General features: G+C 43.6%; 2 protein-coding genes and 1 long non-coding RNA gene across 9 annotated transcripts in view; 1 reads left to right on the plus strand and 2 right to left on the minus strand.

Moving 5' to 3' along the window:
• The window catches only part of IGSF22 (immunoglobulin superfamily member 22), a 32,517-nt gene extending 30,438 nt beyond the window's left edge, over positions 1-2,079 (plus strand). Inside the window, exon 23 of the mRNA XM_083588391.1 lies at positions 1,793-2,079. Coding sequence (XP_083444517.1) covers positions 1,793-1,860 — 68 coding nt within the window. The 3' untranslated portion in view covers positions 1,861-2,079. The remainder of the gene's footprint in view (positions 1-1,792) is intronic.
• Positions 625-1,828, minus strand: LOC310750594. Its single transcript, XR_014542122.1, has 2 exons — positions 1,691-1,828; positions 625-1,179 (listed from the first exon to the last, which is right to left on the minus strand). It is a non-coding gene; the product is annotated as an uncharacterized lncRNA (long non-coding RNA).
• A 2,039-nt stretch (positions 2,080-4,118) lies between the features above and the next one.
• The window catches only part of TMEM86A (transmembrane protein 86A), a 41,330-nt gene continuing 28,138 nt past the window's right edge, over positions 4,119-17,310 (minus strand). The window contains exons 3-5 of one of the 7 annotated variants that reach the window (XM_083588840.1): positions 15,834-16,629; positions 12,752-12,926; positions 4,119-10,952 (exon numbers count right to left, since the gene is read on the minus strand). In XM_083588840.1, coding sequence (XP_083444966.1) covers positions 16,202-16,629 — 428 coding nt within the window. In that variant the 3' untranslated portion in view covers positions 4,119-10,952; positions 12,752-12,926; positions 15,834-16,201. Of the gene's footprint in view, positions 12,216-12,348; positions 16,630-17,310 lie in introns of all 7 variants that reach the window. The other 6 variants (XM_083588838.1, XM_083588839.1, XM_083588841.1 and 3 more) reach the window with 6 other exon arrangements.

Here is a 17,310-nt window from a genome sequence, read left to right on the forward strand (position 1 = left end):
ATTCAGCAATGTTTCTATAATGCTGTGGCATTCTGGCTGTCCAGAAGGAGGGCAAAAAAAGAGAACATTTGTGGCACGAAAAGTTATGGGATTTCATAAGGATGTGATTGGACATGAAGCAGAATGGCCACCCCAAAACCTTGGCTGAAGCAATTAGCATTCAAAGGAGAATTGCATGTGACGGTTCTGATAGCATCATTAGCACAAATCATCATGAATGTGCAATAAAAAGGACATCTGGAGGAGCCCAACATGTGTCTAAAAGAATTAATTCTGCCCAAGTTGGTATTTTCTCGTACTAGCCCTGATCTAGCCTGGGCCAGATCATTCATGCTGGGAATAAAAACTTGAATAACATCACCCTCCAGTTTTCCTTTTGGGGATTATTAAGTCAAAATTTCACGGAGCAGGTTGAAGGGAGAGAGGGGGAAATAAGTGGCATACAGGACGGGTGATCTATGTTGGGAGTCCTCGCTATCTATCTCCTGCCCGCCTGCCTTCTGCCCCTTTATTCCTCTCCTCCCATGTGTCAGGATCCCTGGCTTGTTCTTTTTAAGTGAAAGCTGAGAGTGATGTTTCCAGGCACGGCTCAGAAAGAAACTGATACAGCACCAATAGAAGGGATCTATATTTGGCTGATACTGCTCAGCTTTATTTTTGTATCTGTGGCTACTACTTCAGCAAAACAGGCTGAAGAGAGTCAGTAACAGCCTGCAGTTTCAGTTCAGTATCATCTGGAGAATGGAGAAGTCATCCAGCTTCAGCCTGCAGTCTGCATCATTACTTCAGCAAAAACAATGGTTCATTGGAAGTCACCCTGTGAAACTGCCTCCCACCAACCTTTTAAACCTCTGGAACTAGGGGTGAACAGATTTCTCATTTGTCCTATCTTCAGTTCTCCACATCAGTTTCAATTCATCTGCATTTCCATGTGCATTTCTCTTAATACACACATTGTGTGTACAATTTTGACTGATGCACACATTTTTTGCAAGGAATTTCCTCTAACATAATGACTCTTTGTATGCTTTTTTTCTATAAGTTTTCCTAATATGCATTTTTGGCACACATTTTTTTGGTTAAAGAACCGCACTGCAATATTTGGGGAAGTGCTGATTTTGAAGGATAGCTGTTTTTTTGGCTCATGTATCATGTTGGGAAGTGTGAATTTCTCACCATCTGGAAGAAACAGGAATATATTTTCAGACTAAACAGTAAAATTACCTATCTGCATGATGATAAACTTACCATGCTACTTGAAACTTACTGTAGAAGTAGGCATGAATGGAATTTGGAAAGTTTAATAGACAGCCTGCCTGCTGGTGAGTCACTAGGTAATAAATTTCAGACAGATAAGATTGTGTGATAGCATCAGTCACAAGCACATGCTGAAATATGGGACTGACTGATTTTTATTTGCTTCAGCTCACAAGTGTGCATGACTTCACCTTCCAAAATCTGTGCATACTGACACCAGTTGATACGTGTCAATTTAAAATTATAAGAGGCTGAGTTCCCCTTAACTTTTGTCAAAGTCTCTTTAGCTATTAATTTTAGAAGGTTATGGGGAGGGGGGAATTATTTGCCTAAAACAGAAGAAAGCCAGGTTGAGGGGCTTGTGGCTCTCATTAAGCCCCCACCCTCCAGTACAAGCACTGTTCTTAAATAAACATTCAGGGGGAGTACACACCTGCCACAAGCTCTTGACCTCACAACCCTGAACCGAATTTTCCATGAGCTCAGTAACAAAAAATCCACTAGTTGTTAATATCTGATGGCCTTTCTCTTTTAGATAAAGATGATAGAAGCCTCCTGGAATCAGTGACTGAGAGCCTGCAGAAGTCAAAACACCTCATGTGAGCAACACACAAAAACCAATTTTAAAGTCGGCTGAGTGTTCAGAATAATTATAGTTGCTGTGCATGGCTTTAAGTACCACAACTGTGTTACCACTTGTAGTCATTAGCCTGAAGATGCTGCTGCAGGATTCATTAAAGGCTGCCTTCAAAGCTTCATGATGGCAGATATGGTTGCCAGTACCTTTCAGATAACTTTGAAATAAAGAAGATCCCAATAGAACTGCTTGTTTTTCTTTATTCGCACCCCACCCATCTAACAAACAAATCAGGATGAACACTCATTAAAGACCAGGTGTAATCTAACCTCTGTGTAAGGTTGTGCAAGCAAATCTGAATAAATAGAGTGTCTGTATCATTATTATTATTTTTTTAAAAAAATAAGCTTAAGCAATTGGAGCCAATTTAGTACCAAATACTTCTTTCTGATACCAAACCAATTTATCTGGTTTGTGGACCAAGCTAAATGAAATTCTTGACATCGTTAACTTACAGTATGGGGGTCTGGGCATATTGATTTAAATTATGTTTGAAGCAGATTCTTTAAGAACTTGAATGGCCTTGCCTTTTAAGCACATCAAGCTGCAGTTATAAACCTTTTCTCACATAGCAATACTACTGATAGCCCTCTAGTGATGACTAGGCACTTACCAGCAAGTGAATTCATTGAGAAAGGTTTAATAATGGTCCAAAGGAAGATCAGAGACTGAATGTTAATCTCCTGAGTCCTGTTCACTTCATTGTGCATTAAACCACACACACAAAATGCAGAGCATTGAGTGTTGCCATAGAGACATGGAGACATGGGAGCTGGCAAATCAGAGCAAATGTGCACATTTTGTTAGCATACACTTCACATGCTTTCCATAAATCAGAATGGACATCAGACCATGCCTGTGAACTGGTAGAGTACTGTTGAGAGGAGCATTTTTATGCATTAAAGTCTTGAGGCTGGTTCACACACTCACCCACGCACCCCAAATGGGCTGGGCATATATGTGCTACAGAGTGCAGGGTACAGATCTCCCCTCAATGACTGTATATGAAACACTCCTTGGAGGAGCAACTATGAGGCAGTTTTGGGAGCAGCAGAAGCCAAATGGCAGTAAATCCCAGCTGAGCTGATGGACTGGGACTTGAAGCTTTGCCTCTTTCCCTCTGAGGTGAAGATAGTTCTGGGAGGGCAAGAGCCCAGTCAGATGGGCAATGGATCAATAATAAAATTGTTGTTGTTGGTTTTCAAGCTGCAGTGGATGAGGTCATGAAGGTGAATTATTCCACTTCAGGAGCAAATTTTGCAGCTTCCTGATATTGGGAAAATGTGACACCAGTCTGACTCCTGCAGGTGCACAGAACAGAGAAGTCAGGCACGAAGCTTTTACTTGCCAGTGTAGGCTGCCTGTGTCCCCAGCAATTGCTAACTATCTCCACCTCTTGGTGGCCAGAGAGATTAGCTTTTAATCAGGTGCCATGTAAACAAATATCCCAACTGGCAATGACTTTGTGCAGTTCTCTCAGTTTTCCTTCCAACCATATACTTGCTCTTGGGAATCACAGATGAAAGCAGGTGAAACCTTTATACCAGAGGTGAGAAAAAACTTTCAGAGAGTTATATTTCCCTTCTGGTGGGGAAACTTGACAGTGGTTGATCGGGCAAGAGGGGGAAATAAGTAGAGCAATGAATTTACATTTCATCTTTGCATAGAAGGCTAGTTTTACACACACACACAGGCAAAACCTGCTCTGATAATGCAAGAGGCATTATCAGAGTTCAGCGACAAATGCTAGCCTGGCAAAGCACTCAAGGGGGGTCCAGAATTGGACCAGTGAGGGTTATGGCCTGGGAAAGAGTCCTGAGGGCCACATAGAGAAGTCTGGAGGGCCAGAATTGGCTTCCAGGCTTGAGGTTCTCCAGCCCCACTTTACAGTTTTACAGCGCCACATTTGTGAGCAGGGCTTATGCATAGCATTTTGCTGCCTGAGGCAGAAGAGCAAATTACACCACCTCAAATCAAGGTAAATAAAGCCCTTGTTATCTTGGCACCTGAGGAAGGAAAGCCACTCCCCAAAAGGAAATGTACAATAGGAATGCAATAAACAAATTAACAACTTGCTGCTCTTAAATGACACTCAAAATAGACAGAGGTGGCTGCATCACCCTGCCAGCCATAACTATGAGCTGTTTTTCATCAAGGTTGGACTTCCTCTGCCTCTATGGTTTTAGCAGGAACATGGCAATTAACAAACCAAAAAACACAAATATATTAGCCTTTCGGGCCAGTGAGGATTTTTTATTTTACTTTTAGTACATCTATATGTGCAGAGCATTTTACATTAAGGGGGGGGGGATGCACACAATAGAACACAATGGAACAAACTGAAAATAAAATAAATTTGAACATGAAAAGAAAAACACCAGTGTTTGCATTGTATCTGCTTCTGAGTTCAGATCAATTTAGGTTTCATTGCAGCTATTTGGAACCTACGGTCTATTTTTATGTTGTTTTTTGCATAAACAGTTGAAGCTAGTATAAAATGATTTGCGTTGTGTTTCATAATGGTGAAAACATTGTTAGCATGTAGGGAAAACAGTAATTTGCAACTCACCAGATGAAGTTTGATGTATATCAAGCCCAACTTTATCGATACTGGGAAGTAGTAAACCCTCTGAAGCCAAAATTCTATTGGGAAGGGTTTCTGTGAGTAAAATAGTACAAATGCACCTCATGCAACCTCTGTTACATTACCACACATAAATGCTAAAGAATGTACAATTTCTGTTATCCAAAACCTCTAATTATTCACTATGTATCCACCCTCAGTCGCATGCCACTCCATATCATTCTGTGGAGGCTTTTCATTCAAACCTGGGCCTACTTTACAATGCCCTTGAGAGTACACAGGTGTAAAGCCATTACCAAAGGCCCTGCATGATGTCACAAGGCAATTCTGCTCCGTATGTTGGACTCTGGCCCTTTCCTAAACCTACTCTGCACTTTCAGTCCAGCAACAGCCATCTCTTTCACAGCCAGGTGCACACACACACACAGTCCGCTGCCACGTGCATGGAAATCTGTGGATGGGAGTGTTGCTAATCAAACACTGTCATTAAAAATAGACCAGAATTAGCGTGTCTCCCGCCTGCAACCAGATGAGAAATCAGGAAAGGGAGAAGCTACTTTATGGAGAAGCTCCCTTATGTCCCTGCTTCTCTGCAGCTTTGATAGTCGACATGGCCATTTTGGTCTGCTGCTGTAAGGAAAGAGTCCCTGGTTTTTCTGGCTTTTGTGCACTACCTTTGAGAGGATTGTCTCAAAGTTGGAGAAATGCTGTCATAAGAATATTTCATCTTAATTATACAGTGGTACCTCGGGTTAAGTACTTAATTCGTTCCGGAGGTCCATTCTTAACCTGAAACTGTTCTTAACCTGAAGCACCACTTTAGCTAATGGGGCCTCCTGCTGCTGCTGCTGCTACTGCTACTGCCGCGCCGCCGGAGCACAATTTCTCTTCTCATCCTGAAGCAAAGTTCTTAACCTGAGGTACTATTTCTGGGTTAGCGGAGTCTGTAACCTGAAGCATATGTAACCCGAGGTACCACTGTATAGCCCAGTGGAGCGTTATCCATTGCAGCTTCCTTTTCTAGATAACACGTTCATGTAACAGATAAATTAAATGCAACCCTACCTCTTTCCCCAAAGTTTTCAACAGCGTAATTCTGAACACACTGTTCAGGGTTTGCAGCTGTAGGTCAATGCTGGTTTGAAATTCAATTTGATGGGTGTCCAATTTGCAGGTTCTATGCAGCCAAATCTGGGCGGGGGTGGAAGTGCCGCTATTACTCATCTGCTTGAGATGCAGTGTAATTGAAAATATTCCTACTAAAATGCACCGAAAAATGAAAATGGCATGAGATAGAACTCCTATGGTATTTGGCCATTGTGGTATAGTGTTCTGGGTGTAGTAGTGTTGCAGCTCTGACCAAAATCCAGAGGCACTGAATTATATATTCAAGGGCCTATTCACACATTATATTTTTATATACTGATCATTACATTCATTTAGAACAAAAGCAAAACAAAAAACACCAGTCTAAAACAAAGTGGTATTCACTGATGCTGGTTTTAAAAACAATTGTGCAAGCTCCTAAAAGTGGCTTTTAAGTAACACTGTGGTTTAATATATAATAATAATAGTGCTTATGAAAATGTGCCCCATTTGCGAGGGATTCAAAAACATTAAATTTTCCTCACACCACCCCGGTGAGGTAGAGAAGCATTGCAATTAATTCAGTGTTTGCTAACTGAGGAAAGGGCGCAGAACCCAGGTCTTCCACTGATGCAAGCCACTACAGTTCCTTTAACTTTAAAGGCATGAATGAAGCTTTCCTGAAGCGGCACTCCAGTCACAGTAATAAATGAGCAGAAGTGGCCTTCCCCACGCCTAACAAGTGCAAATGTTGGTACAAATCTGCACATTCACATTCCCATTGCAATATTCAAGCCCCATCAAACCAGCTAGATGTGTCTTCTCATGCTCCAGGGAACACAGAAGTCATTGTGCACAACTAGAGTAGGGCTGGGCGATGTCACAATGTCTGCAGTAAGGCTGGAACTAGATAGAGGCAAACCAGAGCCCAAGCCAACAACAGCAATAAAAGCCAGCTTTGGAGATTTCAGGCAGTGAAGATTAGATCTGATCATTCTAGAGATTAGATCACCCTAGATCTGAGCACACTTTTCACATTGTGCCTTTCCACAATGGAGATAATTTTCCTCTTTCTCCTTCGATGCCAGCGGTCACTTTACAAATGGCCATGATGCCCAGGACACATAACCACTTAAGAGCCCAACAGTGCTCATATAAATGGCAGGAGGAGTAATTAATGAAAAAGGAGAGAAGCCTGCTTCTTTCCTGAGGGTTTAAAAATATCTACATTTTTTAGGCATGATTTCTTTAGCTGTCATGCACCCACCACCCCACATTCACTTCCTAACCTACCAATAACAGTAAAAACAGATCTTAAGCTGAGAGATTTGTGTCTCCAGGATGAGGTTATATACGTTCAGATGGGGGAAAGCATCTATGATGCTGAAGAGTCTCAGCTCTGCCTGTTCTAATCGTTTTGTTGATGAGGAAGGGGAATGGGAAGCATGCCTGGAAGTAGTTTCCTGCACAGCCTAAACACAGGACAAGCAATGTCTGGTGCACAGCGCACAAACACACACATTCCTTTCCTCACCTACCCAGCCCACCCTTTTGAACATATAGGATTCAATCCAAAAGGGTGCTTTGCAAGCAGAAACAAGTTTGTGGAATGTTAATTTCTGACAATTGAATCGTAAGACAAAAAGGTGTTAGTGAGCGACTGTTTTTAACACCAGATTTCTCCTTGAATCCCAAATCCAAGACTGTCATTAAATAGTAATCTTGGGGGAAGGGCTTCAAATTCCATCAACTAAATAGAGCTTGGGGAGTTTTGCCTGAGAACTTTTTTCTCATGTTTATTTCAACTCCACGACAAGTAAACAAGAAAAATGGCTGAATGGCCAGAAATGATTGCCTACCTCATCTTAAACTCCTAACAGTCTTATATATATATATATGCTAAAACAGGCAAGCTATGCATAATAATATCTGTAAAGATGCAAGAAACTAAAATCTGCCTCAGAGGAGGTTGGGAACCATAGAGAGGGTTCTGGACACAGAGTAATACACAAAAACAAATCTTTTATTGAGGATTGCTTTCTTCTAAAAAAATACTTTAAAAATTAAAAGGTAACTAACTCTTTTACCCAAGAGCAACTGACAAGCACATTTATCAAGACTGCCTGTACTTTTAAGAGAGCCATGATAACACTACTGCCGAATTAAATTGCCACAATCTGAAAATGGATGGTGGCAATGCTTCTCATTAAATTGGTTCTTCCCTAATTACCAGGGTGCAAACAAAGCACTATCTTGCTCACTTTCTCCATAGTATCCCTCCATGATACAAACAAAATGAAAACACAAACAAGAAACAATCAAGGAAACATATATCTGCACAAAAGGGAAAGTGTAATTGTACAATACTCAGAGCCAACCCATTTGAACTCACCATCTGCTAACAGCAAATTGCTTTTCTGAACTCTGTTCAGAGAAGAAGAAATAATACCATTCGGTGAAGAAGAAATAATACTACATTCCAAAGAATTTTAAAATAATGTGATTTTGGTTCCACTCTGCCTTAATATAGGCAGCCCCCACGACAGCGGGAGATCGTTGGCAAAGGAAATACAAGGATGACAGAGGATAAATCATCCTTGCAAATTCCCCCCAGGGACGGGAGGAATGGGCTTCACTCGCAGTTTGTTTCAGTACCTGGCTCTCGCTCCAGCATGGAATGTGGGAGACAGGGAGGCGTTGAGTGCAAAAACACTTCACCTGGCGAAAACCCTCCTACGCTGCCATTAAGAAGCAGAGGTTCTCCTGTTAATTAGAGCTTAATTGAACTAAAGTACAGCCACATCCTAGAAGAGATGAGATTGTAAACTGCGGAACAAACCAACTGCAAGGAGTTTGAGATTTGAACTTGAGATAAGATTTCATTTGGTGCAAAAGATGGGGGAGGGGAGCCTACGGCTTCTTTATTTAAAGTTTTCTTCTCTACATTTATGATTCGGCAACCCTCCTCTGAATGTTAGTTCGAATTATATTTGTACAAGCAAGTATAGAAGAAATAGGATTATAAATATGGAATATAACATCAAACAGAACTGTGTGTGTAAAAAAAGGAAAAAGGGAGGGAAGCTCTATTTTGCAAAAGGTTTATGATGGATGGTTAGATCTGACTCTTCCCCATCTTTTATTATTTACGAAGTAAGCTGAATAACGCTAAGAGGACTTGGAATTTAATTTAATTGGAAGTATATCTTCAGCTGGAAGGAAGGATGAAAGGAGTCTGTGAACTGCCAAGGAACTGATAAGGTTCTTTACTGAGTCATCTGCAGTTCGACAGACCGCTCTTCTTCCCAGGTTGAGACGAAAAATAGTGACAACAGTTTATTTACTGAGACAAAGTGACTTCTGCAGCTGTTGTTAAAGTTCTGGATGCAAAACAACAAAGCGCAGGATGAAGCGATGCAGAATTTTCTGGAACAACAATGGGATATCAGCTCTGCCCAAGGCATGATGGATAACAGCAACAAGGACAAGAAGAAACACCATAGACAGAATGATTGCCATAGAAGAACAAGGATATAGTTTGAGTTCCTCACTTGCAGTTTTATATATCATTTAATGTGTCAACACAAATAGGCCACTAATATTGCAGTTGTTGTATAAGGGATTATTATTATGACAGGAATGCAATTGAAACTAAGATGATTTTGGAACACAGAAATAAAGAAAACCATCAAATCTAGCGATCTTCCTACATCCCTCCCTACCCTGCAAAACAGCACGTTAATATATCTTCCAAACTAGATTTTGCAAAGCAGGGGAAAGTTTGCAAAAAGTGCAGGCACAGAATTGCAGCTCACACCCTGCGATTCTCTAGGGCAGCAGGTTCATGGTGGGACTAGCAGTTAAGCAGGCTGAATGAATGAAGATGCCAACTGATTAAATCTCCTTACTGCTCTTTCACCCTAACCAGACACAATTTCCCTCATGAATGAAATGCTGATAATATTATGCAACGGCATTAAAGGCAAGAGATTATACCTCCTGTGTTATTTTAACCAGATCTTTCTTTCAAGACCACCAGAGCTTCCCAATACCACTGCCAAAGTTTCCCCAAGTGTTTTAATGTTGGTTTTTTTTTGATCACTCCCTTTTTTCTGCCCTCTCAGGGTTGACAGCAACCCAACAGGCAAAAATTCAACAGATAGTAAAGTCACAGGAGTTATAACTTCACAAAAAAAATATTTCCGCTCCTAGACATATCCTTTCTCTAATTAAAAGTTCGGTACATTTTTTAAAATTCTGCATATATTTTTTTAATTTTTAATTTAATGAAATATAATGCATTGCAAATGCCTGTCTAGACTTACAGCAGATTGTAGGAAATATTAGGAGAAGCTTAATGGTAAGAGCTGTTTAAGAATGGAACAATCTAGCTTGGGAGGAGTACTTAAGTATCCAGAATCTGAATAGCCATCTGTCAGTGACACTGTAATTGTGCCCTGCCCTGCAGATCCTGCAATCAGTGGTGTCCAAACATTTTTCAAAGAGGGCCAGATTTGATGAAGTGAAGGGCCAACCAAAGGGCAAACCAAAGTTGCTGAGCTTTTTTTAGGACTGAAGTTGTTGAGGTGGTTTTTTAGGATTTTACCCCAGGAAATAAACTGCCACAGGGGATTAAACCGGCCAGCGGGCCAAATTAGGCCCCCGAAGCGGACTTTGGACATGTGATCTCCAATGCCTCCTCTAGCTCTAGGACTCAAGAGCAGCTGTTTCCAATGAGAATACATTTAATTTTTCTGCACATATCGTTCTGTATCCCATTTTAATGTAGCATACCTAAAAATGCTATCCATGTTTTCCTGTTTTACCATTATTTCTTCCCAGGCTTGCTTTCTTTTCTTTCTTTCTTTTTAACCAATGCTTCAAGGAATGTAAACAATCATAAATGCAAACAGAAATAAAACAAATTCTTTCTGATTGTGGTCTTAACAGCAGCAGGACATTCCTAAAGACTGGAGGCAGTATTTATATATACACAGTGACCATTTAAAGCCAACATGTGTGTACAGTGGTACCTCTGGTTGCAAACGTAATTTGTTCTGGAGGTCCATTCTTAACCTGAAACTGTTTTCAACCTGAGGTAACACTTTAGCTAATGGGGCTTCCCGCTGCCACTGCGGTACAATTTCTGTTCTCATCCTGAAGCAAAGTTCTTAACCTGAGGTACTACTTGTGGGATAGCGGAGTCTAACCTGAAGCGTCTGTAACCTGAGGTGTTTGTAACCTGAGGTACCACTGTATATATATGGCGTACTCACACACCTATATTGTAGATAGCTATCTATCACAAGGATCCTTTCTGGCTGCCATTTCAGACTGTGAAGAGGAGGTGGTGGAGGCACTTTTCAAGGCCTGTGAAATTGTGGTGTCCTGAAATGAAGGGGGAAAAAAGAGGCCATCTGTTCTATTCTGGTTCTTCTCTAAACAAAAGACACCCATCAAAGTGAAGTTAAGGGTGTCTGGCTGCTCTAAGGGGAGGAAAAGCCTCTTCACCAGTGAATGCAAGCAAAGCGACGGGTATGAAATCTGCTTAGTGTCTGGATAAAGAAGCGGATGGCGCTAGCCAGCAAACAGCCAAGGGGCTTTTAACAATGACTTTAAGGCTCATTGGTTGCCCATTTACAATGGGCACCCTGAAAAGTCCTCAGCCTAAATAGAATGGAATGGAATGAGGCTGAGAACTTTCCAGCCATCCTTTGTCTCAAGACCCTTCCTCACAGGGCCGCTCCACCAGTTAGCCACTCTGAGACCAATACCTCAGGTGGCAAAATGCGAAGGGTGAAGGAATTGTGCACTCTTGCCCACCTGCCCACCCTCCTCCTTTGTCCGCTTGAAGTGCCCCTGCCACTCGGTTGCTTCAGCAAAATGCTCAGTGCTGTTCCTCCAGTGTTGCCCATGCTAGAATGCCTCACTCTGCGGAAGCCGCCTTCCTTAGATCAAGGCATTCAAGGTGAGGTGGTTTGGGGGATTGTCAGCCCAAGACATTTTGTCGCTTGAGGCAAAATAGAAAATGGTGCCTCCCGTCTCCTCTGCCACCCACAACCCCCGCCGCCTCAGGTGACTGGAGGTGGCCCAGGGGAGCCTTGGTGCACTGAAGGTAACAGAGGAGCAGGTGGCAGCAGCAGTGGCCCCCCTCTTCCAGGTGGCAGCCACAGACAAGAAGTGCAGGAGGCAGCAGGTTGCATGCTCCTTGGGGGCCTCCCAGCTGTTCCCAGATCGCCACCTGAGGTGACTGCCTCACTGAGGCTGATGGGCAGGCTAGCCCTGCTGCAGCTCCTTTGCCACAGCAGATATTTCTAAGCTTAAAAGTAGTATACTGCTCAAGTCTAAAACTGGATGCTGCAACAAAGCAGTAGTGGTGCGGGCCCTTTTCGAAGGCACCTTTCCCACAATGCCTCACTCTGGAAAGACCCTGTGTTCCTTGGGGTCCTTCATCAGATTGTAGCAGCAAATGGGGCAGGAGCAAAGCAGAGTGTTTACACTCAGAATCTTCTTTCTTGCCTCTGTGGTTTCAGAGCCAGTCTGAAACAAGCCGCTGTCTCTCTAGTCCTGTCGATTAAGGCTACAGAGGATCGCTGTTACTCATACTGCTAAGAGGAATTCTTTTAACTTTATGTCTTCCATTTGTTACTTCTGGAAGTCTCCACATATCATGCCATGCCCACTTGGATAGCTCAACCGGTAGAACATGTGTCTCTTAACATCAGGGTTGTGGGTTTGGGCCTCACGTTGGGCAAAAAGATTCCCGTATTGCAGGGGGTTGGACTAGATGACCCTTGTGGTCCCTTCCAACTCTATGACTCTAAGTTACATAAAATAAGCATGGTGCTGAATTGAAGAGAGGCATAGTGGATTCCAGATGACCAACAGATAGAGCTCAAGACAGCATCTCATTGTGGAGAATGCATCAGACTCAAATTGCCTACCCAGATGTTTTATTCACGCATGTGGCGTAATGTTCTCCTTGTTTCATTCATAAAAGCAATTCCTGCATTTGGTCAGAATGCACATTCACATTTCAAATGCTCTCCTCCTCTTTCATATCTGCCTTAACAATAAGTAGCTGTTCACATAAATAGCACAAGGGAAGTCAAAATTCATGGCATGATATGTGGAGACTTCCAGAAGTAACAATATATGAAAAAGTTAATTCAAACTATGTGCCTTACCAGGCTCAGACAGCAGAACCCCAATTCCAAATGGAATTGGTCAGCCAAGTAATCCTCCTTGGGTCTGGTACGTCGTCATCATCATCATCCTCCTCCCATGAACAGAGTTACGGTTTTATAATATGTACAACATTGCAAAGTAGCCTCCCGATGAAACTTGCCCCAACATGCTGCCCTAAAACAAAATATTCCACGTGTTAGCCTGCATCCACACATAAAACTTAATCAACTAAATCCTAGACGTAATCAGCGCAGGGTGCAATCCAACAGCTGGCATACAGCCAGCATTGGGTTGGCTGAGGCGCCATAGGTAGCAGCCCAGCTGCCATTCTGCTCCCTGGGAGGGTGGTCCAGAGGGCAGGACTCTCTCCACTGGGGCTCTGCAGGTGTAACTGCCCTGCCAGCATTGTTTTGCTGCTTCTGCTTCCGCTTCTGGGCTGAAAAGTGGGGATTCTGTGGGTATGTTGATTCATGGGACCCCAAACCCCCTGTGTACATTTCTGCTCACCTCACCTCACCTCACCTCACCGGAGTGCTGAAGAAGGTTCAGAAAGGGGCAACCAAAAGGATCAAAGAGTTGGAGCAACTCCTCTGTAAGGAAAGGTTGCAACATTTGGGGCTTTTTAGGCGAGTAAGGGAGTGGTGGGGGAGACACATGATAAAGGTGTATACGATTACGCAACATATGGTGAACGTGGCATTTGTTGGGAGAAGCCACAATGGTTCAAGTGCTATAAGACCAACAATACTTTTGTAACACAGAGTTTCTTCTACTGATTGGATGTTGCCAGAACTGACTACTACAGAAAGTCACATGAGCAGCTTCTACCTTAATGACTGAGCCAGTAGCAAACCATTCAACGTGTTGGAAGTATCCCTGGGGAAAGGTAGGTACTTTGTAATTATTATTACTTTGTAATAATAATGCTTGTAATACGGAAATGTCCATTACAAGATGTCAGCCATAGGAGCAGAGGAAGAGGCCTCATCCTGAGTCAGAACAGTTGGCCCATCCAGCTCAGCATTGTCTGCACTGACAAGGAGCAGCAGCTCTCTCCAGGATTTCAAACAGGGGTCCTTCCCAGCCCCACCTGAAGATGTGTCAGGGATTAAGCCTGATACCACAGAGCTATGGCCCTTTCTCCAGCAATTGTAGGAATCATCAGAGGATGAAGTGCCCGGCACAGTGGGATTATGGGAATTGAGAGAGCACCCCAGAGCTAGACTCTGAGGAACAGCGTACGCTGTAGTTCATTTCTGAATGACAGAATGTGTGTGTGGAAGTTTTATCTTGGGATATTAACCGGGTGTAGGTGTGTGTGATCTATCTGGAATATGTGGTGCACCTCTGGCAAGATGCCACTGTTTAAGAATGACTAAGGATGCTCCTTTCATCGTTTTTTTTCAAAAAACAACAACAACAACAACACAGATAAGCAAAGTAAGGGGAAAGGTACTTATCTGAACAGGTAATTTTGCAAGCAAGGGCAGAATTCTACTGAAAGAACACAGTAGAGAGAACCTAAAGGAATGCTGTATGTTCTAACTGTAAAGACTCAAAGTAAATCAACACTTAAGCTCCTGGGAAAGGCAGCTGAGAGGCTGCAAACCTCCCTCTTCACAGGAGAAAAGGAAATGGGCCAGGTAAGAACCCAGCAGGGCTTTGAAAGTGGTGGCTCCTTTGACACAGATTCTCCCTCCTCCAACCTCTGCAGGATTGCTCTACCCATGACCTCCACTCACTAGCTTGTACGAAGAAAAATACATTGCGGTCAGTAAGTACGATGTATCCCTCAAAGTCTCCACAAACAATTAGGTGGGCACACAAAACCAGGGGTCTTCACACCAATCGCTGCAGTGCGGGCCAGGCTAACCCATTTTGCAACTTGACACCGAAACAAAACAGCAAGGAAGCTGCTGACACATAACTTTTCCCCACTGCACTTCCCTGCCAATTGGATCTACAGTGACTCAGTGCTGTCCAGTGAAGATGGATGAGAGGAGAGTGGCGCATTGATTGGTCTCTCAGCACTTTGGTGATAGGCTGTACCTCTTGGCAAGACCCGCAACTGCAGCTGTTGGTCTGAAGGCACCTGCAGATTCTACAGTCCTGGTGACAGTTGGTGGGAAAGTAACACAATTCTTATTGTGCAACATGTACACGGAAACAGGCACATTACACATGCGCAAATACACGGAAGCCCATTGGCTTAGTTTCAAATAAATATTGTTCCCTGATCGTCCACTGTATAGAAACAATGACTTGCTAATGCCTGTCAGGGATCCGCCACACAGCGCTTGTTCACAGTGACCAGACCACCTGCATGCGCAGGATATAACCCTGCCGATTCTTCCTCTTTCAATACATGGGATTTTGTCTGGACTCTGGAGTGGAGGCTGGGAGGAGAAGCTGGCTCCACACATCGTCACTAATCCAAATCTTTCCCAGACCCGTCGTGTAGCTATGACAGCAGGTCTGACGAGCCGGTGGTTTCCTTGGCCAAAATATTCAGCCAACGAAGCAGCTGGTGAGTTAGATTTTGAGAGCGCTCACAATGTTCTCCTGTTTGGTGCTCTAATCTGAGATTATGCAAGCTAGAAATTGCTAGAAAAATTGACGAACCATATACCGTTAACTGCGTTTCACACGCACACGTACAGCAATCTTTTCATTTCCCGTGTTCCCTCCCTCCCACCCACCCAAGCCTGAGAAAATTGTTGCATTTTGTTGTTGCTTTTAAGCCTGCAGAACAACTTGGGCTCTGCAGGATTCACATTCAGAAGAAAGGCTTTGAATGGCCCATAAATAAAATGGTTGTAATGAATCTGGACTTCAGACTGGTTTCTCCCAGGTGCAGCCCAAGCTTTACGACTGACATAAACTCCCACAAAGTGCTCCCGTGTCCTGTTGTAGCGTTTGGGCCCTGGGGGTTCCTTGTGTAGACACACAATTGTTTCACAGTTGTACTGTAATGCACGCAAAACGGGGCTTGGTCAGGCAGCACCAAGGGTCATTTTCACATGACTTTTGAACATTCAGAGTGTTGAAGGCAAGGCTCTTAAACGCCAGTGCACTGCCTACCCTTTCCTTCTTTTGAAACGTCGTCCTGAAACGAGTCTTCTCCTTCTGGAATGTTCAGCCTCAGCTCCAGTATTATACAAACACAATGAAGTAGAGAGGCCCTCCCTCCCATGAAACTTCCAAGATGCAAAAGAGAGAGAGAGAGAGAGGAAAAGGTCAGATAGTTGGTTCTGTGTGAACTAAACTTCCAGTGTGGCTTCTAGGCTCCGGCAAACTGGACTGGAGAAGAGCCAGCTAAACACTAAAGATAATGCTTTGATGAAGCAAGATCTGCAATCACCGGTTCACCTAGAGTCAAAACTCTCCTCCGGGATGAATTGCAGTTACAGCACTCCCAGCAGAGTTTGAGCGCCGGCTGGCACCCCCGTCTACTTCCTCTTCCTGAAGATGTCTTCCTCCCTGCTTTCCACCGCAGAAAGTGCAATGAGCATCTGAGCTGCATAGTACGTGGCCATGATGATGACCCGTGAGTAGGGCACAGGGAAGCAGAACTTGTTGACGGCAATGGTCAAGTCGGACACCATGAAGAGCACCGAGCCAATGCAAGCCGAGAGCTTGGTCCAAGTCCACAGGTCGTTGCACAGCTGCACGCCGGCCATGGCCCGCCAGCCCATGAAGCCAATCAAGGCAATGTAGACGGCTACTAGGTAGGTGAAGGGGCCCGAGAGGTAGGAGTACAGGAAAGTGTAGGAGAAACTGGACACCAAAGTCATCACCAGGCCAGCTTTCAGATCTAGAGGCTTCATCCCAAATGCGGAAGAATACAAGATGTGCGTGATGGCAAACATCAGCAAACCTACAGAAAGGGGGAGAGAGACAAAATGTGAAGGAATGTCAACACTGGCATACACAGAGACAAGCAACGGTTAGACTTTCTGGGAGACTACATGCAGGGTGAAAAAGCTTTCACTTCTGACAGGAAAAGGCCATCTGCTCTCCCTACATTTTCTAGTGTGAGCTGCTTCTGCAGCAGCAGCTCTCTGCAAATCATTTTAAGATCATCAGATCAGAGAGAACTGGTTACAGAAAACTCAGGGCCAGGTGAAATAAATGCCCAAAGCATTGACACAAGGCCCTGAAGCTGATGGGAGCCATATACCTTTTTTTAAAAAAAAGTGGAAAGGCTTAATTGGCAGGAAGATTTCTTCCCTCTGCAAATTAAGCCACAGATGATGGCTCCCCTTAGACAGCAGCATGTGACTTCTTAGGACTTGTGCTCCCTTCCCAGCCTCGGCACAACTTGCCAAACCACTCTCTCTTCCCATGACAGTCAACCCTGTGCTCTGTGTCAGCACATCTACGGCAGCCAAAGCCCCAAAGACCACCTGCTTATCTCATCTCGCTCCTCTGCCTACAAGGTGAAGAAGTGTGCCTCTGTCAAGAGTACAGAAAGGATCTCCTTCCCTTGTTCTCTGAATCATGCTGTGCCTCAGGCTACATGTCACAATCCATCTCCTTTCAAAGGAAGATTGCAGGA

Source organism: Podarcis filfolensis (assembly GCF_964270895.1).
Source record: "Podarcis filfolensis genome assembly, chromosome: 1".
NCBI classification, from domain to species: domain Eukaryota; kingdom Metazoa; phylum Chordata; class Lepidosauria; order Squamata; family Lacertidae; genus Podarcis; species Podarcis filfolensis.